At 35.4% G+C, this 25,164-nt stretch overlaps 1 protein-coding gene across 2 annotated transcripts in view; it reads left to right on the forward strand.

The window, feature by feature from the left end:
* The first annotated feature begins 315 nt into the window (after positions 1-315).
* Glra3 (glycine receptor alpha 3) overlaps positions 316-25,164 on the forward strand; it is a 126,750-nt gene continuing 101,901 nt past the window's right edge. The window contains exon 1 of one of the 2 annotated variants that reach the window (XM_050147817.1): positions 316-434. In XM_050147817.1, coding sequence (XP_050003774.1) covers positions 364-434 — 71 coding nt within the window. In that variant the 5' untranslated portion in view covers positions 316-363. The remainder of the gene's footprint in view (positions 435-25,164) is intronic. The other variant, XM_050147818.1, reaches the window with a different exon arrangement.

Here is a 25,164-nt window from a genome sequence, read left to right on the forward strand (position 1 = left end):
GAGTCAGAGCCAAGAAAAGCCGAGTCTTTTCTTGCTGAAAAAGCTTGGGGGAACTGTTGCTCAGGACCTAGGCACTCCTGACGCATCGTATCGATCTCACTTCCTTCTATGGCTTCACTGTGAAATCACTTGCATGTTTGCAGCCCTGTGAATCCCTCTTCTCAGGGCTCAGAGGAGGGGTCCAGGAAAACATCAAGTGTTCCAAAGAGAGAACGCTGCGGGAGCTGTCTGAGGTGCTGAAACCTTCCAAGCGTTTGTCTCCGCCAGCCCTAAGGGTTAGATGGCACATTTTCATTTCTGCTTTTCTGGTCCCTCATGCCTCGGATAAGACTCTTTCCAGGTTCGTGAATATCGCTCCGTACCATGGCCCACGTGAGACACTTTCGGACACTTGTTTCTGGATTTTACTTCTGGGAAGCCGCACTGTTACTGAGGTAAGTCCTCATGCATTAACAATTTCATTAAAAGCTCAGTACACCAGTGCATTAATCTGCAACCACTTGTTAATGAGGAAGCTGAGAAATGTGTGGTTGTGCACTGACTTACCGAAGCTATCCTTTAAATCACACTTTTCTGTTTAAAGGAGCCTAGTAATCCCTCTATTGAGACCCCTAGAAACATGTAATTTCCTGTTATTTTCACTGAACTCTCCCCACGGTACTGTTTAAAACCTAAAGATTTCAAAAACATAGGTATTTTTCCTTCTCACATATTTCTATTATATTACTCTTTCCAATGGTTAATCGTGTGTTCTGAATATTAATTTCTTTTAAAAAGTTATGAAACATTAAGAATTTGTAATTGGGGCATTATTAAATTAGAAAGAAAAATATAGAACATAGGCACTTACTGATCAGAGAAATGTCATTTTTAATAGGTGCAGAGACTGAGTTAAAAGGGGGACTTTAAGGTACTACTTTGCAATGACCTAATTCAATACATGAAGGCAAAATCATTAATAAACCATCAGATATGTCCTGTGCCTAAAGTTGTTTTTTGGAAGCAAGCAGCATAAAGGGCCTATCAACTTGCAAAATTATTGTGATATGACAGTTTTTGCTGTGCTCCAATCATTTTAGCAAGGCTTTCTACTTTACAATTACTTAGACGAGACTAAGGGATGCTAGCTGGGAGTTCAGATAACTGAGACCCCATTTTTAGTCAAATGCTGTGTAAAATCATAATTGTTCACATAGATTTTTAAACTAGCAACATTAATTTTAAGCTACTATTGTCATATAATTACTGTGGAATTTCACTTTTCAATAGTGCCAAATTTAAATATTTGGAACAAGTGAACTGGTTAAGAATATTTTGGTTTCTATCTGGCGTAAGAATTCTTCCTTGTGATAGTAAATCAAGTTTTAATCTTATGGAGACCTTAAAATGTATAACTCCCATGAGTTGCCTTACAAAAGTCATACAGTTCTGGAATGCCTGTATGTAATATGTGAATGATTAAGAAGAAAACTTAATCCAAATGTTGTCCAATTTGTCCAAATGTTGACAGCCTTCTATATTGAGGGAATTAAAACATTCCAGATGACAGTATATTCAGTGAAAAGCACTTTAATATGATTTTATAAATTTCTGTAACACTTAGTTGATAGACATTATATATAGTGAGCAAATCAAAAGTACGTAGTGCTTTCATGTATATGAAAATACTATGGAAAGTGGCACAAGGTTCAGATTATAATAAACTGATTATTTTTTTCATGATATTTTCCACTATAGTCCTTCATAATGTTTATAACAAAGGTGATACTATGAATTTTTTAAAAAGCAACAGTGCTTACTAGATGTAAATTGATAGTTGGTAATTAAGACATAGTCAATGAAGTAAAATCTGTATAATGACAATTCATCATAATCTTATTATTGTAACTAGATACGATGTCTTCATCATTGGGTTTTCAGATTTATGATATTATCACTGAAATTTGCAAAAATCAATTAAATAATTACAATTTATCTTCAATAACATTAAAAAAATTAAAAATTTAAAGAACAATCCAATCATAAATATTTAGCAAAAGACTCCCCCAATAAAGAGCTTATTTCATACTTAAATTCTTCACCAATTTTCTTTCTTTCAAAAGAGAGGAAAAACTTTATCTAAAACTGGAATCAGATAAAAATAGGTCATTGTTCTCTGCAAACTTTAATACCATATGAAAAATATTTTCACTCCCAGTGGTGGTTCTTAAAAGAGGATTTCTATAGGTATGAAAACTCACCTTACTGAACATGATGTAGTCATGGAAGTTATTCTTTGTGAGCTATATCTACTTGAGATGTATAAATAAAAAAAGAAATATGTACTTCGTAACTGTTAGCTATAGTCAGGCTACAGTCCCATTGAGCAGCCGAAATCATTACCTTCACATATTTAAATTATGTCTTAGCAACCTCTTTGCAGGCAATATAGAAGCAAGTGTAACAATCAAATACCAAATCATTTATAATGATCTGATTCAAATCACTTACACAGGATTTTTTTTAAGATTTTAAAAGTTTTCTTTAAATAGTATATACATTTCTAAAATAGGCATATACATAAAATTTAGATAAGGTTTTCGGAAAGGAAACATACCCTTGTGAAGAGATCCAGACCCAGAATTATCAATAACACATTGGTGCCCATCCGAACCACCATTTCCATCATCATATTGCCCAAAGGTAATTGCTATCCTATTTTATGCCACAAATATATTTTTCTTTTGTACATTATAAATAAATAATAACTTTTATCTGATTCATTTTCAGAACACTATGCTTGTATGATTATCCAGAGGCCTGAAAGTAGCAGGAACTTATTCTCATTAAAGTATGGAGTACTTGTATGATCACATGACAATCAACTTATCCATTGCTCTCTTAATGAATTCATGAATTATATTCAAGGGGTGGTATGGGCTAATGTAATTCTACGGTGATTATCCTTGAAGATCTTGTGTTTGCGTGTGAGTGTGTGTGTGTGTGCACACATGCGCATGTGTGTGTGTGCATGTATGTGAGTACAGTGTATGCCCTGATATTTTCTCTAGAAGAATTGCTGGGTCACAAGGCAGGCATGAGTGTAGTTAGAGGAGTATAGTAAAGTTTGTTCGATGCTGTCATCTTCCCAAAGCACTTGTACCTAATTCTATTCCTATACGTAATGTCTGAGTTCCTCTTGTTTACTAATACATAACTAGATTAATGCTAAGATATTATACAAATGTTTAGTGTTTTCCTATATGACTATTGCAAGACTACAGATGTTTTATGCTTAGTAATTAAGTTTAATAAAATCAGTCAAAGTTGTGAGAATAAAATATTTATTACCACAATATAATCACAATTATCTATGAGGAAGGCAAGTCAGGTTTGGGATATTTTTTAAAAGATGGTTCTTTAAATAAGTTTATGTTTCAAACTTATATAGACATAGAATATTAATTTCTAAGTTTTGAAAGTGTTAGAGTTTTCTAGTTTTGCTAAAATATTGTTGTTTTATTAAATACTTCTCTGGGGATTTTAGTTTTCATCTTAATAAAAATCAGGAACAAAATGTCACTGTTCAGTTCTCTTTGAAATGCAGATCGGTGATGATTAAGAAGGGCTTGCAGAATAAAAGCCAAAAGCAGAAAACCACAAACAAAATTTTCTTTAACGTGGTGAACCACTGATTACACCATTTAGTTTCTTTTCTTTATAGAGGACCAACAGAGTCTTGCTACTTGAATAAATTATTACGTCTTCTGGCTAAACCTGCCTGTGTAAACTTCAGAGATCAATGCCAATGAGAAGAAAACATGTCTTAATGCATTACTTCAAAATATTTTCTCATTTAAAAATTTTGGTTTTTCTTTTTATTATGCTCCAGAAGATGAGAACAATCCTTTGAAGTGGCCTTTCTGGGGAGACCTGTTTTCTTATATAACATACTGAAAAACAATATATTTTTAGAGAATAAACTTATGTTTTATTACATGGGCTACATAGACTCAATAATTTTTATAGTTTTAATGAATTATACTTCAATAATAATTATTCTGCTTATATATAAATTATATAGAGATGAATCATAGCCCAGCACTCTGTTCTATCTGTGTTGCATGTAACAGAGCAGATACTCTCTTCTTTTATGCACTTTATTCTTTTTTAATCACACGATTCCATACCAAGGTATGCCAATCAACAATTGTGTTCTCATGTATAATGTTAAGAATTTCAGTATGATTCATTCACCAAATTCTGTACATGTGGTTGTGTGCCAAACATGGCTAGTTATGCTCAATTGTGGAGCTGTTGCCTTGAAGCATAAGACTTGGAGCACAGAAGAGAGTGTGAGGTGGAGAGCATCAAGGGTCAAGAAATGGACAAACTGTTTTCTGGAACATGAGGTGGCAAGCTATTGATAGGCTTGATGGTTGATTTAGATTGTGTCAAATATACGCTCAGTGATCAGAAAAGAATATTTTTGAATAATAGGTAAATTGTAATTATACAATGTATGTTTAAGGAATGGTGATTGACAAAGTTACTAGAAGAAAACACAGTTTATAATTTATGATCAAATTCTTCTTGTTATAATTAACATGGCTGACATAATAAAATGTCAGGGATGGAGAAATGGCTCTGATCAAGGTGCTTGTTGCTAGACCATATGGTCCAGGTCATAATCCTAGAATCAACAGGGTAAAAAGGGAGAGCAAACTCCTAAACTTCCTCTGACCTCCACACATGTGTTCCAATATACAGATACTTAAAGGAACATAGACACACACAAGAAAATAAATTGAATTATAATAAGTTCTATCTGACAGGGAGGTAATACAATAGAATTAAATATGAATAAAATTAGAATCAATTGACTTAATTATAACTCAGTTGCTATTGTAGGCATAGTGTTATATTAGAACTTGGATCAAAATAGGTATGTATCTCTCTCCTCCAGAGACAGAGTTTCCTTCAAAATTATAGGCAATGATTGGATGTAGTGTCATCTTTGTGGCCTGAGCCACTCAAGAGTCTGAGATAGATAGGAGAGTTACTTGAACCAAAAGAATTTCCTGGTCAGCCAAATTAATATAACAAAATTCAGTGTAAAAACAAGCAGGCAATCCGAAAGTTGATAATATAAACTAGTCTATCTTGGTGATAAAATCCAGTAATTGAGTTACTCAGGAGGTCTAAAAAATAAAGACTGGAAAGTCAAGATTTTTCTGGGCTACAGAAGATGACTCTATATTAAAACCAAAATAAATAAATTAATTTAAAATAAATAAGTAAAATAAAGCTGTGATATAGTTTAATAGTAGAACACTTGCATAGTAAACACAGGTATTTTAATATGCAGTACAGACATTTAAAAAGTCAAAAAGATGCAAATACTGACATAACAATATTGCAAGAAAAAAATCTTTAAATGGACATTTGCTTTATATTTTAGAAACTACATTTTTTTTTTCAAAAATTTGCCTAAAATATTAGAATCCCACCGAATGTTTGGGTCGTTTTCAGACAGGGGCCACTGAAGTGGTTTAGAATGTTTCAGGCTGAGATGCGACTTTTGTGTCCAGCAATTCCTTTGGTCTGTAGAGATTTGTGGTAATTTAACTGCAAATGTAGATTTTAGCAAATGCATATAAAAACATACAAATAAACATGCATAAAAAAGATATACATAATACAAATGTAGAGCAGAGAGATGGATCAGCACAAGAGTGCTAGACTCAGGTCCATGCACCTGAACTTGGGTGCGTGCAAGCACGAGCACACACACACACACATGCACAAATACACATACGACTTTTCCTCATACTAGAGTTGATATGGGGTTTGTGCCTAGTCTTATTGTAACTTGTTATGCAATGTTCACTTGATATACTTGCGAGGACTGCACTTTTCTGAATGGAAACGGAGAAGCGGCTCTTGGTTAGAGGGAAGATGTCAGCGAGAACTGGGGGCATGAAGGGAGGGGAAACTGCAATCAAGATTTAATGTATGAGAGAAAATAAATTAAAAATAGAAATCAGAAAGAAAATACATAAATGTTCAATGAGGTCGGAACACAGAGACCAGTGAAGTTAAGAAGTGTTTTGCAGCCAGGCAGTGGTGGCACACGCCTTTAATCATAGCACTAGGGAGGCAGAGACAGGAGGATCTCTGTAAGTTCAAGGCCATTGTGGTCTACAAGAGCTAGTTCCAGGGCAGGCTCCAAAGCTACAGAGAAACCCTGTCTTGAAAATTAAAAAAAAAGAAGAAGGAGGAGGAGGAAGAAGAAAGAAGAGGAGAAGAAAAAGAAGGAGGAGGAGGAGGAGGAGTTCTCTTCAGAACTCTTACACTTTGTGACATGCACAATGGCTCCTCACTGCTTCACCTACCAAGCTCCTCTCTAATTCTTTCACGTAGGTTTTTCTTTTTATTTAGACTACCAATGCTCACTGAAAACAACTAATACGGGCAAATGTCTGCATAGAACTGCGATTCACTGGTTGTCTTTGCTTTGTTGCCTCCTATTCAAGAATGGTACAGCTTGTAGCTTTGTTTCGTTTGAAGGAGTAGCCAGGAAAGGTGAATAATAAGCTACCCTAATCTGGTTTGGAATTTGAAGGCAAGAACTCTATTAAGCAGTGCAGACACAGAGGTGAATTTACGCTAAAACTGCATGCCAACGACACACTTGCCAAAATCAGTGTTCTCATTCTCAGATGCCATCAGAAGAAGAAACTGATAAATAGATGTAGCCCTATTATGGAATTATGGAACATTTCTGAAATGCAGAAAATCTCTGTGCTAGACAGTCTCTTGTAAGAAAGGAAGAGAACTGGTAATTGACAGTCAATTTAATCCACAGTAGTAGCCTTGGGGTGAAGTTAAAAATGACATAAAGGCTAAATTTATTAGGACTGTTAGAATGTTAATGGATGGAAGAATTTCAAAGGCAGTTGGTCAAGGCATGCAACCACACGTATTTTCTTCATCAAATATAGCAAACCTGAAGATACTTACTAATGTATTAAGATTTAGGCACGGCTTGCGGATAGCTGAGCCATCTAACTCTTACCTAACTATGAGAACATCTGACAAGCATTTACAATGGAGAGACAGTCCTGAAGATTTAAAAATTCTCCACATTGAGGCTTTTTTTTTAAATTGGGAAATAATAATATGTATTTGTTTCATAATTTTAATAATAAAAATGCTTTAATAATATAAATTAAAATGTTATTCTTTCTCCTATCCAAACTAAGCTTGGTTTCCCCACATATGCATATGTAAATATCAGAACCTGAGTTTAGGTTTTATTTACTTTTTTACTATTTTTTACATTTTAGATGAAATTCCTGCTATATCTGAACCATGATTTAAATCACGAACAGTTTCCAGTCTGTTGTTCCGTACATGAAGCTCAAACATCCCAGGCTAATATTGCTTTGAAAATTATACCTGGATACTTGTTTGGTTTTTGTTAAAGTGTGTAGAATAATGGTCACATTAGCTTTCTAAGGTGCAAAGCATTAGTTTAAAACCTACCTTTTGACAGTTACTGTACACAAAGCATCTTTTCCGTGTTTGTGTTTTAGTTTCATCCCAATTTTCTCTAAACTTAAAAATTATAAATTCATCAAGGTTGGGCTCATTTCTGATATATCTCTATATTGTTTAATTCAATATCATACATATGAACAAACAACAAAAGAACCTGAGATATTTGCCTATATACCATATATTATGAAAAGTAAGTTTCATATTCAATATCTTATTTGAAATATACCAAACAATTATCACTAGAAAATATTACCTACTAGGAGGAAAGTCAAAAACCATAAAGGTAGACATTGGAAAGTTCTTGAGACTAGTAACGGATTTGTTTGTTTTTACTTCATGAGGACTTGAAATTCTGTTATGCAAGGCAATATAAATTGTTTTACAATTGTTCAACTATTATTAATATTCTCTTTCAGTTATTTTTATTATTTCTTTTTAAAGATTATTTTCTATATATTATTCTAACCATATTCTATGAAATTTTGATGCCACAGACACATTGTATATCACTTGCTCATGTACTCTCATGAAGTAGTACTAACAATTTAAATCCCTTACAAGTAAAAAATTTCCCTCCCAGCTTCTTTGGGCTACTGATATACCATAATCTAATTGCTGCCACCCTGTTGTGATAGTTCTTATGGGAAAATTATACAGTTGTATCACCTGGAGTCATAACTGAGAAATAAATCATATATTTGCTTATTTTGAATTGCTATATCTTTGCAGCTTTGACAGTAAACAAGTCATGTCACTTAACTACTAATGCTGTTTAACATAAAGTAGTTCTGAAAGCAAAGAAGCAAGGATTAGTGCTTTTCAAAAAATATAGTTGTAAGAAGCCATTAGGCTCTCTACAAATACATTTTAAGTCACAACTTCTCCAGCTAATGCCACTATTAGATGCCTGTCATAATCATATAATTTATGTTTGATAAAGAATATTAGGGACATGGTCACTGTATTTTTTAAATAATCTAGACTGCAGATATCAGTTTTGACATTAGGCACATATGAAATCTCATCTATAAAGATTTAATGTTCTTTTAAAGCAGAGCTTCAGTAGTTAGTGTTGGTGTTTGCTGTGGACATCCTCCTGTTAGGCAAGCATATCCTGTTAGGTAAACATAGAAAGTCAAGTGTAGCTTCTCTAAGATACAATCTCGTATCTTGTCCCTAGTCTCAGTGACAGCATCTCATCCATGTGCCAGTGCCACTTGACACAAAGGCATAGTGGTTGCTTGAGAATGCCCCAAAGTGTAAGTTCTTTTCAGACAAAGTCGGTGACGTATTCCTAGTCCCTCTCCATGGCTTCCATGAATCTCTTGCACACTAAGATATTTATGGAAGGTTTCTGGACTTCTGGAAAGACGTCCTTTGTCATGTTTACATTTCTTAAAAGTAAATTAACAGTTTCAAAAGGACCACTCTCTTCAAGCATGACCATAGACCCTATTGCCTTTTTCTGCCACCATTCAAGAGAAAATTTGGTGAGGGATTTAGTCTAATAACTTTCTCAATTAATTTTTATGTGAGATTATTTACTGCTGGGTATGTCACTCTCCTTTCTTTCACAGAAAAGAATTTCCACTTAAATGTGTCCTCACTCTTCCTCTTCCCCACCATTCTCATATACATGCTTCCCACCCCTGATCTTATTGAAGACCCTCCCTGCCTTCCCTTCTCTACTTTATGAAGTCACTTTCCCTCCATATTTTTTTACCCGTGCCTCCTTCTCTTGTTCCTATTGAAGGCCTTCCCTGACTGCCTTTCTCTACTGCATGAAGTCACAGTGATGGTCTCCCTTTCATGTCCTGGTAAAAAATAAACCACATCTCAATCATGAGGTACATCCTTAGATCAGTTTTCACGTTTTGTTATTTACTATCATAGATGTATGTGTTTGTGAGTGAATGTGTGCACGTACTAAAAAGCAGGGGACAAGGGGTGTCATCTTAGCCACCATCTACCTTATGTATAGAGGGAGAGTTGTTTTTTGTATTATTTGTTTCGTTTTGTTTTATTAAATAGAAGCAGAACTCAAAGATTTAGTTGGTTAGTGAGCCTCAGGGACTTCCCTCTGTTTCTACACTGCTGGGATTCCCGATGTCTAGTACCACACCTGGCCTTTTTACAGGAATTCTAGAGTTTCAGATTCAGATTCTCGTATTTGGGTGTCACATGCTTTATTGACTACGCTATTGCACAAACCCCACATTTACTTCTGATAATGTATCTGAATGGGAAAGAAGAAACACAACCGGGAGACCAGGAGACCACTCTGAACACGAGGCAGATAATAATCAATTGTTAATTAACATATTGAAGGCCATACTTAAATTTCTCTCAAGTCTGTTACAGCTCTCATCAGAATCACTGGCATGCTTCCAGATCCCTAGATAAAGGAAGACGTGCAGACAGCATAGGATATATATATAAAGATTTAGTTCCAAGATACTATTTATTTATTGCCAATAATCACTGGAAATATAACCATAGATAACTGCCAAAAGTGTTAACAATTATGAACAATGAAAAAATCAAGACAGGTTCTTTTTGAATGTGGAAACAAACAAACAAAAGAAAAACATCTTCCTAAGGAAGAAGAAAATTTAAATGTACACAGAGTGCTAGATGGGACCTGAGAAGGAAGAAAAGAGGGAACTACTATTTCAAGTGGAAGTTGTTTCTTTAGCATGGACAACACTTCAAAACAAAACAAAAATCAGAGGGTACAGTTAGCTTCATTGCTACCACAGAGGCCCACATTTTCTTTTATATCTATACATTATGCTATTTTTGGACTAATGTCTCCTAGAAAATTTGTAGGATATCAACGAGTGCTTTTCAAAATAACGTTTTCTCTATTACAAAATATTTTGTTTGCTTTCCCTTGAGCATAAGAGATCATATTCTGAAAAGCTAATGCATCTGCATATGTTTAGTACATGCATTTATTAATTTCTATCACATAAATTCTGTTTACTCTATGCATATGAAGTTTAAGGAGCAAACTTTAATTATTGGTAAAGGGAACTGGGGTTATGGCTAAGTCAGTATAGAGCTTCCTGAGCAATGAAGAGTACCCTAGTTCTCTCTCTAGAACTTTTGAAAACCATGTGCTGTTGCACGATTGCAATCCCAACACTAGAGAGGAAGAGACACATGATCCCAAGGATTAATTGGCCAAAAAGTCTAGCTAGATTGATGAGATCCACATCCCAGTGATAAGCCTGTCTCAAAAATACATATGGCATCTGAGGGCAATGTGCAACATTTTCCTCTGGCATTGGCAGGCAAGCATACACATGTACACACATCCACACCCATAGGAACCTGCATACAAACAGATTTATGACACATACCACACACATACACATGTGTACACACATGAGCACACACACAATTACACATGGGTTTATGAATTCTCATAGTGCTAAAAAAGTGATTTTTTTCTTGACCAGAGTTTTTGCAAATGAAGATATGTCAGGTAACCCCAATTCTGAGGATTTTTAAACAGCGTTTCTTTATAAACTACTTACTTGCTAATAATAACTCTCAGATGCATTCAATGCTATATCTATAACTTATTCAATGATCCTCTAATGAAAGATTTTTCTTTAGTCCACTGACATACTAAAAATACCTTTCCATGTACAGCACATCCTGCAATCTAATACAAGTAAAACTTCTTTGTGTCCTTTTTGCCTCTTATTTTATGTACTGGGAAAAATAGAAGCATCAAGGATTATCTAGATTAGACTATTGTGCATCTTACTCTTCTTCAAGTTGTTGCTTTGTAAGGATCTGAAAATACTTGAAAAGACTTTAGAATCTCTTTTTTCTGCCTTAAACCCTTGGGATTTAGGATATCTCTTTCTTCCTGAAAATCTTAAACAGTGAGTTAAATCAAAGACAGTGATTCTACAACAACTCTCTGCTGATGTCTTCAAGACTATAGTAGAGTTGAATCTTATTTTTATCCTGAGTATTTCTCTTTAACTAACATCATAGCAAACTCAAATTTTGCTTTTACTTCAAAAATTCAAAGTTCTTATCATTTTCTCTGCACCGTGAGTGTTTTCATATAAATTAACACGGAGTTGAATCTGTATTGGAAAAGTTTCATGGATATAAAATATATCAAAGAGCTAGAGAAAACTAAGATCTAAGCTCTGAGTGCAATGTAAAAGTATAAGCCTTCATAAGAGACAGATAGCTTATTTTAGATTCTTTTTTTTTCTAAAATAGCAAGTCTTACATTTTGTCTGCTCCTGAATTTGTTTGTGAATACACATCTAAATAAGAAACTTGGAGACAATATTCCAGGTCAAACTTCATTTCTCGTTTTGATAGGCTCAATGACCTTTCTAAGGATGAAGTGATTGTTTTACTATGCTACTTTTAAAGTATGATGTATACAGCTGTATGCGTCTACAGAATACATATTTTTGACTGACATGATCGAAATGTGATCGTCTTTCTTTAGCAGAAATATATACTGAGCGTTGCAGTGATAACTCCTTATTTATTTGATATATATGGCCTGTATTTTAAAATATATTTTATAACAAATATCCACTATAGTCATACATATAAGAGCTATTTAATTATAGCAAAAAAATACCATTAAGGTCAGATGGCATTCATTTGTGAGGAGTTCAAGGTGCTTAATAATATCAATTTATGGAAGTTGTATTTCTGTCACTTTTTAAGACAGAATCCATTTAGGAACCCATGGTCTAGACCTCTCAATGCAGAGCAGGACACCTTAATGCTTATAGAGACCCACCTGTCTCGGCCTCCCAAGTGCTGGAATTAAAGGTATACACCATCATACCCAACTTTCTTTCAAAATTTTTAGTGAAAAATAAAACCCAGAGTATGAGGAGGGCAAGAAATATTATCAAAATATACTTATGAAAATAGTTAAAAATAAATAAAAAAGCAGAAATAGAAGAAGCATGAACACAAAGGTTGGCATGGTAGTTTTTTTTCCTTTCCTTTTGCTGTTCTTGACATGGAACTGCTTCCTTGAGGTGTAGGATAAAGCAAAACAGAAGAGGAAGCTCATTTTTATAACAATCCCAAAGCTGTAAAGTTTCCCATTTCCCAGTCAAGTGTCAAGTTCTAGCCTGTACACTCAATACAGAAATTGCAAAGCTACATTATATTTGGAAGTACCTTATTATCAGGGCTAGAGATTTTACCTTGTGGAACTCAGACTTTAGCTAGATAAAGAATGATTTATGGATCAATAGGAAACATCAGATTGAGATTCAGGTATGTCTCTCAGAAAAAAAAAACATAACTAAAGCAAATTGGGAAGAAAATAATTTCATCATTGAAAGAGGTAATCTGTATTATACAGAAATTATAGCATAAATATTCTAATATTAAAGACAGGACCACACACACATAAGGAGGAAAAGATTTACAACTAATTGCATGTGGAAAACAGAGAGTAACATAGCATAATGATCATAAACACACACATGCACACACTTAACAAGAATAAATGATAGCACCTGGGCAAAAATAATATATAAAGCAAAGTAACAGTTGTGTAGAGAAGACTTGTGAATTAAGTTACAAAGACACACTACACACACTACACACACACACACACACACACACACACACACACATGCACATACATAAGGGAACTGAGAAAGAGATGTAATATCTATTACTCTCCCAGTTAGTGAAGAACTTCAGAAGTGATTTATAAGAAATGGAAATTTGCATGATTGAATACCTATTACTCTGTGCAGAGCTTCTCATACTTAACAGCAAGCATTCAATTGTTATAATGAAAAGCCTGGTGGTCCATGTAGACCACTGGCTCGTAGACTCTTTCTAGTCCCATATAGCATCACATACCCTGGGGACTGAACTATAGGGTTTGGCAGAACATACCTGCAATACATTATGACAAGCTGATAAGGAGAAAAAATTAAAGAGCCAAAACAGAGCTCTTGTTAGCTTTGTTTTACTTTTAATTTCTATTTATTTGACTATTTTTTAATAGAGAGGACTTGTTAGGGGCAGGAAATTTATGCAACCACTTAGAACCTTTCTTCAGTTTTGTCATGTACCTACCTAAAACTGGATAGAACCTCTAAGAACTACTTACTAGATAAAAAATTGGCAGTTTGAGTTTGTTGTCTGTAGAAAACATGTCCATGAATTAGGAAATGCTTTGCAGTTAGAAAGTCAGCAGAAAAGGTGAACAAAGACTCAGACAAAGGTGAAGAAGGGTTGTAAGACAATAGCTGAAAGGTAAATTTTGAAACACATGAGGTCAAAGTCTTTGCCACTAAAAATGAATGGTAGCCTAGATGCTTCATAGGCTGTAGAGATAGGAGAGGTTCTAGTTTTATAATTAAGACAATTGAATGGCAAAAAATTATTCTTTTGAAATAAGAGGCCATGTTGTCTACTGTAGCATGATTAATAAAAACCCGGAGACAGAAATTGGGGTTCAACATGTAGGTCAGAAAAGCGAAACATCCAGTCACTGGCTTTTACTTCTACTTCAGACCGAAATGGCGATCCTGCCTCCATGAATTATCAGAATGAGACTGTGTGTAAGAGCTGTCTCCTCCTGTTTTATATTCCTCTCTATTGCTGGGATTAAAGGTGTGGCTATTGGAATTGAAGGTGTATGTTACTGTCTGTGGCACTTTTACTCTCTGAACTTCAGGTAAGCTTTATTTGTTAAAAAAAAAAAAAGAAATATTACTACAATCAACAAAGATGAGGATGAACAGTAAAGCCGACTGGGTATGGCCACTCAACTAATTATAAAAGCAGCTCTGTTCACTCTGTATCACTGCAGTAAGGAACGGCTATGGACATCAGCAAAGACCCAGACTAGCATTGCTGCAGCAGATGGCAATTATGAAGGAGGAGGCTGAGGATCAGAGGGTAAGGTCTTTATTAGGCCATATTAATTTGGGTGACAAAGCCATGAGTAGAACTCATGCAACCTCATTAACACCAACTGCTTATTTTTCCTACAGAATGTCATATAAGGCTGCTCTATTGAAGGACAACAGCAACAAAAGACAAATCTTCACTCTTTCAAAGGTGATAGGCAGACCGGGTGTGTAGCACACCTCTAATAATAGAATTTGGGAGACTGGAAGAAGGTCAGCTGCAATTAGAGGTCATCCTAGAGTGTAAAATAAGATTAATTCACAAATAAAAAACAAAATCAAAGTCAAAAAAATTTAAAAGGAGGGGCTTAAAATATGACAGAGCTAATTAGAAACAAGATTTTTTGACTGATCTTTCTACTGATTAAAATAATAACCAACTTCAACTTCAACCTCTTTACTTCTGTTATACTATTTCATGACTGCATGAAAACATGAAATCTTCAGCGGTATTTAGTTTTTTATTTAGTTTAGTTTGTTTGTTTGTATGTTGACATGATCAGTCCATTGTCATAAAACAGTGTGTATGACATGTTTTATTAAATAAAAACAAAGTCTTTTAATGCTAAGGTAGATAACTTCTGTAATAAAGGGCTAAATACTTTTATACCACACCACAAAATATATGCATATAGGTCAAAGAATAAAAAGAGGATAAGGGTGAAGGCAGAGGTGTAGGTGAGGGCCTGTGAAAAAAAAAAAAGGAGGTGGGGGGGATGTGGGAGTTTGTTACTCATATTGTATTCCAGCTTAAATATTAGCTTGTAGTATAATGTGAGCATCCTTGACTGTGACTTTTTGATTTCACTTTTAATTCTAAAAATAAATGCAGTCCAATGAAAGTCTTGCAGTCTAGTTTATAATTTTAACTCTTGAAAACACTCATAATAGTAGAGCTAATACATATACTCCTCAAGTGTTCCACATAATAAAAACAGAAGGAACATTGTCAAATTCTTTTTATGAGGCTACAGTTACCCTGATACCAAAACCAAACAAAGACCCAAGCAAGAAAGAGAATTACAGACCAATTTTACTCATGAACAAGAATGCAAAATTACTCAATAAAATACTGGCAAACCGAATCTAAGAACACATCAAAAAAATCATCCAACATAATCAAATCAGCTTCATCCCAGAGATGCAGGGCTGGTTCAACATATGGAACTCTATCAATGTAATCCATAATATAAATAAACTGAAAGACAAAAAAACATATAATCATTACATCAGATGCTGAAAAAGCATTCAAAAAATCCAACAACCCTTCATGATAAAGGTGTTGGAGAGCTCAGGGATACAAGGAACATTTCTAAAAATAATAATTGCAATATACAGTAAACCAACAGCCAACATCAAATTAAATGGAGAGAAACTCAAAACATTGCCATTAAAATCAGTAACAAGACAAGGATGTCTACTCTCTCCATATCTCTTCAATATAGTTCTTGAAGTTCCGGCTACAGAAATAAGACAACAAAAGGAGATCAAGGAAATCAAATTGGAAAGGAAGAAGTCAAAATTTCATTATTTGCAGATGATATGGTAGTATATATAAGCAACTCCAAAGTCTCTACCAGAGAACTCCTACAGCTGATAAATACCTTCAGTAAAGTGGCAGGACCCAAGAACAGCTCAAAAAATCAGTAGCCCTCCTATATACAAATGATAAAGAAACTGAGAAGGGAATCAGAGAAACATCACATTTCACAATAGCCACAAATAACATATAATATCTTGGGGTAACATTAACCAAAGAAGTGAAAGACCTATTTGACAAGAACTTTAAGTCTTTGAAGAAAGAAATGAAGAAGAGACCAGAAAGTGGAAGATCTCCCATGCTCTTGGATAGGTAGGATCAACATGGTAAAAATGGCAATCCTACCAAAAGCAATCTATAGATTCAATGCAATCCCCATCAAAATCACAACACAATTCTTCACAGACTTAGAAAGAACAATACTCAACTTCATATAAAAAAAATCAAAAAAAAAAAAAACAGAATAGCCAAAACAATCCTGTACAATAAGGGAACTTCCGGAAGAATCACCATCCCTAACATCAGGCTCTGATACAAAGATACAGGAATGAAAACAGCTCAGTACTTGCTTAAAAACAGGGAGGTTGACCAATGGAATCAAATCAAAGACCTGGATATTAATCCACACACCTATGAGCTCCTGATTGTTGACAAGCTAAAATTATACAATGAAATAAAATATCATCAACAAATGGTGCTAGCATAACTGGATGTCAACCTGTAGAAGAATGAAAATAGATCCATATCTACCTCCATGCACAAAACTCAAGTCCAAATGGATCAAAGACCTCAATATAAATCTGGCCACACTGAACTGACAGAATAGAAAGTGGGAAATAGCTTTCAATGCATGGGCACAGGAGACCACTTCTTAAATATAACCCCAAATAGCACAGACACTGAGATCAACAATGAATAAATGGGGCCTCCTGAAACTGAGAGGCTTCTGTAAAGCAAAGGACACAGTCAGTAAGACAAAAAGACAGCCTACTGAATGGGAAACAATCTTCACCAACCCCACATCAGACAAAGGACTGATCTCCAGAAAATATAAAGAACTCAAGAAATTAGACATCAAAATTCCAAATAATCCAATTAAAATGGGGTACAGAACTAAACAGAGAATTCTCAACAGCAGAATCTCAAATGGCTAAAAGATATTTAAGAAAATGTTTAACATGCTTAGCCATCAGGGAAATACAAACCAAAACAACTCTGAGATACCATCTTACACCTGTCAGAATGACTAAGATAAAAAAAAAAATAATAGCTTATGTTAACTCATCCATTGCTGGTGGGAATGCAAACTTGTACAACCACTTTGAAAATCAGTATGGCAATTTCTCAGAAAATTGGGAATCAACCTTACCTCAGAATCCAGCAATACTACCCTTGGGCACATACCTAAAAGATGCTCAATTATATTACAAAGGCATTTGTTCAACTATATTTATAGCATCATTATTTGTAATAGCATTGGCCTGGAAACTACCTTGATGCCCCTCAAAAAAAAGAATGGATAAAGAAAATATGGCACATTTACACATTGGAGTACTACTCAGCTGTGAAAAGCAGTGACATTTTGAATTTTGCATGCAAATGGATGGAATTAGAAAATATTATCTTGAGTGAGGTATCCAAGACCCAAAAAGATGAATATGGTATGTACTCACTCATTAGTGGATACTAGCCATAAACAAAGGACATTGAGCCTATAGTTCATAATCCTAGAGAAGCTAAGTAATAAGGTGAACCCTAAGAAAAACATATATAGATTCTCCTGGAAATTGGAAGCAGACAAGATAGCCTGACATAATTGGGAGCATGGGAGTGGGTGGAGAAAGGAGGGTGGAATGGGGAAGAGGAAGAAAGAAAGGAAAAGGGTGGGGAGAACTTGAGGGAATGGGATAGTTGAGATGGAGAAACGACAGAGATGAGAGCAAGGAAAGAGATGTCTTGATTGAGGGAGCCACTACAGGGTTAGCAAGAAACCTGACTCGAGAGAACTTCCCAGTAATCCACAAGGATGATCCCAGTTAAGACTCAAAGAAATAGAAGAGAGGGCCTGTTCTTGACTTGTCCTATAGTCAGACTGATGAATATTTTAAATATCACCAGTTGTTTTCAGCAACTGATAAAACAGAGGCAGATACCCACATCAGAGCACTGAACTGAGCTCCCAAGGTCCAGTTGAAGAGTGGAAGGAATGAAAATATGAGCAAAGAGGTCAAGACTATGAAGGGTTCACCAGCTGAAACAGTCTACCTAAGCTAATGGGAGCTCACCAACTTCAGCCAGAGTGGGAAAGAACAGGCATAGGACCAAACTAGTCCCTCTGATTGTGGTTGACAGTTGCATGGCTGGAGCAGACTGAAGGGCCACTGGCAGTGGTACCAGGTTTTATCCCTACAGCATGTCCTGGTTTTGGGGGAACCAATTCTCTTTGGATGGATACCTTGCTCAGCCTAGATATTGTAGGGAGGGCCTTGGATTTTCCCCAAAGCAATGTGCCTTACCTTCTCTGAGTATTGGATGGGGGTGGGGAGAAGGTATGTGAAGGGAACGAGAGAGGAGGGGAGGGAGTGGGAATTTGGTTTGGTATTTATAATAAAAAAAGATAGTTTTTTTCTTTTAAAAAAATAGAAAAGGAAAAGAAAGAAAGAAAAAATGAAAATACTCACAATACCATATCCATTGCTACACATATGTGCTTAGCATTTTAACCATAAATTTTTTGTTGTATTATTTGATTAACAGTTTGTTTTGTGTCATTTTTCCTCCTTCAAAGAACGTGTTAGTGAGGTGGATGTAAGACTTTCTAAACCACAGGAAGAAATATCTCCAGTCTGTCTTAAATACACTAGATATATACCTTCCACTGCACTGTATCAATCACATAAATATTCATAGTCACACAAATGGGAAGATACATGAAAATCTGAGTATCAGTGTTCTATTGACTCGGTGCCATTTATGAAACATGTTTTCAGTATGATTTTATTTTAAATTCTCTGCACATCTCTTTCCTACATTATATATTTGGGGGATTTGCTTTAAAATATCTTGCTTTTATATCTTGAATTTTACCTCATTAAGAATTTATTTTAAAGTGTATTTTAAGAATATACATTGGTGTAAGTTTAGTTGAAATAGCAATCAGTAAGTTTAAAATGAATTAATATTAGTTCTGCTGTGTATACTTCTTTGGGGCATTTCACTAACTTTTAAAATATAAGTGAAGGGCTGGGCAGTGGTGACACATGCCTTTAGTCCCGGAGCTTAAAACACAGAGGCAGGCAGATCTCTGTGAGTTTGAGGCCAACTTGGTCTACGGAGCAAGTTCCAGGACTGGCTCCATAGCAACAGAGAAACCCTGTCTTGAGAAACAATGTGTGTGTGTGTGTGTGTGTGTGTGTGTGTGTGTGTGTGTAAGGTCATTTCAGATAGTCTCAGTCACTACAGATTGGTGAGGTTAAGAACAGTTTCCTTTCCTTTTGCTGTAGTTTCTGTGCATTTTATATGTGATCCGTTTGAGTCATATTAAGAAGAAATCTGCATTACTTTTTAAACAAAATGTGTATATTTTAAAGTATAGGAGGTACTTTTTTAGATAAAATTCAGAACAAAGACATCGTTCTTAGACAACTGCTCACTGTTGATTTTACATAGCATTTTGACATTAATCATCCAAAATATTATTGAAACCATCCTAAAAGATTTTGTTTTGTAAAAAAAGAAAAAAAATATTTGATGTGTGTTAAAGAACAATGTTCTCTTGAACTGCCTCTTGAAAAGTCTGCCCTTTATAAAACCAAACACTAGAAGATTTTTAGATTCTAAAGCAAATAGCATATTGGTGCTCTTTGTTCAACTCATTCCCCTGAAGAAAGATGCAGGTCCTGCCCTCAGCACTGAAGTTTCCAGTCTTGCAGAGAGTACAGTGATGTACTGTATTACATCTCAATAATGAACACCAGTGAAAGGTAGAGTTCCACACACTGCACAAGCTGTGTTCTGTAAGTGGCAGGTCAAGGAGGGGTCCTTCTGGCTCAACTAAGCAAAGGAAATGTGAAGTAGTATGACATTTAAGCAAAATAATTGATAAGATTCTAGCAAGGAAATTTCATAACTTAGTTCCCAGTAATCAGGACATGAAGATGGACGCTTAAAAGAAATCCCACACTAGCTCAGAATTGAGAATAATAGAGGGCTATTTATATAGGGGTAGACTCACAAATCAATATTCCCTGCTGGAAAGGAGAACAGCAACTGAATCTTGCAGCCAGAATAGAGAGCAGATGCAAGCTTTGCATAGGCATAAATAGTAAAAGAGGCCACGCCCCAGTGGGCGGGTAACTTAAGGGCTGTCGCAATTCCTACAGCAAGGACACACTCTGGATTGTGAGGAGTTGCTGTTTTGGCTTCAGTGGGCCTTGTCCATAGTCTGTATTCCAGATGCAGAGCACATCCTCGGCTCCTTTTAAAGATGTAATATTCATGGAGATGGTGAAAACTTTGGTATAGTGTGGAATTCTGTATGTGTGCACATGTGCTTTTGTGTGATAAATGAACGCAAACAGAATAAGGAGATTTCAAAACCAACCTGAAGAGATGAGAGACCCAAGGCTAAAGAAAGAAGATTTTGTGTGTGTATGTCAAAAAGAAAAGAAAACTAAATACTCTCTCCTAAAAGGAAAAGAGAGCCGTAGTAATTATGAACAACCTTTCACAATATGCAATTCATCTTAAGAAGCCAGCAGAATTTCATGCTTTTCTAAAGGAAAAGTTAATGTTGATACGTGTTTCTCTGACCTGCTGGGAGGATACAGAATTTTGTAGGGTTGCAGTTGTAGCTGCTAACACAATAATTATCATGTCACTATCTTGAATATGTATTCATAATTTTTCATGCAATCACCATAGGCATTTACTTCAAAACCACCCCAGGGTGTTTATATGAATTTAATTTTGCTTTTACAGTAATCAATTAGGAAATGCAGGGCTCAGTTGTCAGTACAGAAATCCAAATACTTCAGATAAATCAAAACTATTCCCCAGTATTGCCTGGGTCTCTCCTTAGAGAGCGTGACTAAAGCAAATGAAGCTTCTTTTCAGGACACATTCCACAATGATAAATGTGCATCTCAACATAAATAAGACGAGAATTTTTATATTTTTCAAGTCAAGGAAATTATTTATTATGGGTGTGGCACTTTCTTGTGTATTGTGTGATTTGGCGGGGCGGGGGAGAAGGAGAAGGAGAGAGGAAGAGAGGGATCTGGTCATACTCCCTCTCCCAACCTGTTCTACCACAGTAAAGATAAAGACTTCTGTATGAGCAGTGTAGGGGGAGAATCCAAGCACACAGAGCTCAGCTTTTTTTCTCCCTTTTTATCCCCACAAACTTTGTAGCAAACTGGGGTGTGGATGCCTCGGATGAACCACGGACTATCCCCTTAAAACAACCGTAACAATTATATCCATCCTGTGCTTATGTGTATACATTTCAATAAGGATATCTGTCACCCACTCACTCATCAATCTAAATGTTAAATATGTTTTTACCAATTTTTAATGGCATCTGCTCTCAGTTGAAATGGACACCATCTGATTGCTAGTAAATCTGTCTATTTTGTATACACCGCTTACTCCCACACTGTAGTCTCTCTTCCATGGAAATTGTTTCCAAATGATTTTAATTCCTTCATAGCGCTCAAACATTAATAGGTTGTTAGATATCTACTTTATAAATGACCTACTAAATTTGCTTTTGATGAACCTAATGCTTTATTAAAAACATACACACCTTTGTAATATTATAAACAACGGTAAAGATGTTAAATTTCAGCTATGCCCATTGTGTTGTTTGCTCTCCAATATTTTCTCCAGCGCATTCACTTTGACTTCCATTAAATTCCTAACAGCGTACCATTCAGGTAACACTGACCTCTAGATTGAAAAATAAAATGGCCAATTTTCAGTCTTTATCTACTTGGACTGTTAACAGCTTTTACTGGCAGGCTCATTGCTTCCTCCTCTTTGATGCCTTTGTTTTAGCTGGCTTCCATGACACCTTGCTACACTGCTTCTTCTTCTGCTTCATGTATCCTTATCCTGCTGGGCTGTTTCACCTCTTGCCTTCCATTTCTCTTTTCTGTGTTGTTTAATCTTTTAGTCTCAAGGCTTTAAATACATTTATAAACTAACATAATATGATATAATAAATAAACATGTGGTAAACATCTTGAGCCCAGCAAGTGCCTTGATAAATTTAAATCCCCAGCATGCTATTTGTTTCTGGTTTAGCATCCTCTGCTTGACTACAATGTGAATTCTATGACATAGATGATGTGGACCCATTTTGTTTACTGTAGCATCCAGAAAGCCCCCAAAGAAAATTGAATATTTTCTATGATTATTTTAAAGGAAAAAAGAGTAAGTCTAGGTATTAACAACCCTTTTGTCCTAAGAATTTTCATTTTTTCTTGTTTGTAAAAGTCTTTTCTACAAATACTGCTCTATTTCTAATCCTTTATTTTGAAATTCTTCCAAAGAAGAATTGGCACATGGATTAAAACATCAAAACAATTTAAAGAGCGGCTTCATAACACTTCTCAGTCCTGCATCCCATATGCTTGTGTTCCTTGAGAGCAGTATTTTTAAATGTTTGCTTCAATTTGATGATTATTTTCATATACTTAAATGATAACTTCACACTGTTTGTGATTTGCTTCACATTTTCTTTGCCTTTAATTTTATAATTATTTTTCTGTCTCTATTGACTCTCACCGAATGGTTATGCCTGGCAGCTTTTTATGCCGATTTGACACAGTATACCCAGAATTCTTCTTTTAGAAGGAACCTCATTTATGAAAAGGCCCCACGACACTGGTCAGTGGGCAAACCTGTGGTACATTTATTGATTGATAATTGGTGTGTTGGGCTTGTTTCACAGGAGTGACGTTGCCCCTGTGTGGAAAATCCTAAAAGGTCTAGGAAAGGGGGCTGCACAAGCTGCTAGGAACAAGTCAGTCGAAGCACACTTTCATGGCCTCTGCAGTGGCCCTGCCTCCAGGTTTCTGCCTTGAGTTTATGCCCTGACTTCCCTAGTTGCTGGGCACATTACAAGCCATAAGATGAAATGAATCTCCTCCTTCCCTATTTGCTTTGTTTGTCACAGTGTTCATAACAGCTATAGAAATTCTAACAGAGAAAGCACTCTTTCGGTACATATTGTATTCCTCTTGTGCGCCAACCTGTCATTTTGCCTTTGAATTATATATTATGTCAGCCCACTCCTTAGCAAATAATTTCGTAATCTTCTGTAAGGCTTTTTGAGTCGATACTGTCTGTGGAAATTATAATTTCTTTTTCTAAGTTAGATAAGCTTCTTCTTTTCCTTGGTTTGTTTTCTCAGTTTGTTCTATTGCAATCCCAAGGCTTTTCCAAATGGAGCTTTTGTGCAGGTAACAGGCAAACAGCGTCTGTTCTGGCTGTTTAATTTGTTCTCCACCTGATTTTAAAGATTGTCCAGAATTCTTATATAAAAGTACTGGTCAAAAAATAATTTTCATTAATTTAACTTATTATCTTGTAGCATCTACTAATGATAGTTAAAAAGATAAAAAAAAACCATTGTTTCAGTCTTTTGAATTTTTGTTTCAGAATTTATTTTCGCTTGAATAATTATTCAATACATAGATTTTTAATTCATTTATATATACATTTTCTATTTATTTTCTCTTACTGAAAATATTTTTTCATAAAATATATTCTAATTGCAGCTTCCCCTCTCCCAATTTCTCCCCGATCCCTCCTCCCTTCCCATTCAATCCACACCCTGTCTCTTCTTAGAAAACAATCAGTAATCTAAAGAATAATAATAAAATGAAATGAAATAAAGGAAGATAAACAAATGAAAACACAAAATAAATAAGACAAAACATACAAACCAACAAAAGGAAAACAAAGTAAAAACGTGTTTTTGATCTTGGCAATTCTTACAGGTGAGAGATGGAATCTCAGAGTTGTTTTGATTTGCATTTCTCTGATGACTAAGGATGTTGAACATTTCCTTAAGTGCCTTCCAGCCATTTAGATTCCTCTGTTGAGAGTTCTCTGTTTAGGTCTGTACTCCATTTTTTATATTGGATTATTTGTTCTTTTGATGACCAATTTCTTGAGTTCTTTGTAAATTTTGGAGATCAGACCTCTGTCTGACGTGGGGTTGGTGAAGATTTTTTCCCATTCTGTAGGCTGTCGTTTTGTCTTATTGACCGTGTCCTTTGCTTTACAGAAGCTTTTCAGTTTCAGGAAGCCCCATTTATTAATTGTTTCTCTCAGTGTCTGTGCTGCTGGGGTTATATTTAGGAAGTGATTTCCTGAGCCAATATGTTCTAGTGTACTTCCCACTTTCTCTTCTATAAGGTTCAGTGTGGCTGGCTTTATGTTGAAGTCTTTGATCCATTTGGACTTGAGTTTTGTGCATGGTGATATATATGGGTCTATTTTCATTCTTCTACATGTTGGTATCCACTTATGCCAGAACCATTTGTTAAATATGTGTCTTACACTTGTGAGAATGGCCAAAGATCAAAAACGCTGATGACCACTTATGCTGGAGATGTTGTGGGGGAAAAGGGAACAGTATTGCATTTCTGGTGGTAATGCAAGCTGGTACAGCCCACTTGGATGTCAGTCTGGTGATTTCTCAGAAAATTAGGAAACAACCTTCCTCAAGACCCAGTAATACCACTTTTGGTTATATATTCAAATGATACTCAATCATGCCACAAGGACATGTGCTCAACTACATTCACAGCAGCATTGTTTGTCATAGCCAGAACCTGGAAACAACCTAAATGCCCCGCGACTGAAGAATGGATAAGGAAAAGGTGGTACATTTACAAAATGGAGTACTACACAGCAGAAAAAGATAACAACATCTTGAATTTTGCAGAAAAATGATGGAGATAGAAAATATTATTTTGAGTGAGGTAACGCAGACACAGAAAGACAATTATCACATGTCTCGCTCATAGGTGGTTTTTAAGCATAAAGCAAAAAAANAAAAAAAAAAAAAAAACAGCCAAAAACCACGATCCCAGAGAACTTAGACAATAATGAGGATACTAAGAGAGA

This window comes from Alexandromys fortis, unplaced genomic scaffold (genome assembly GCF_014885135.2).
Source record: "Alexandromys fortis isolate MF-2015 unplaced genomic scaffold, M_Fortis_MF-2015_v1.1 scaffold_58, whole genome shotgun sequence".
NCBI classification, from domain to species: Eukaryota; Metazoa; Chordata; class Mammalia; order Rodentia; family Cricetidae; genus Alexandromys; species Alexandromys fortis.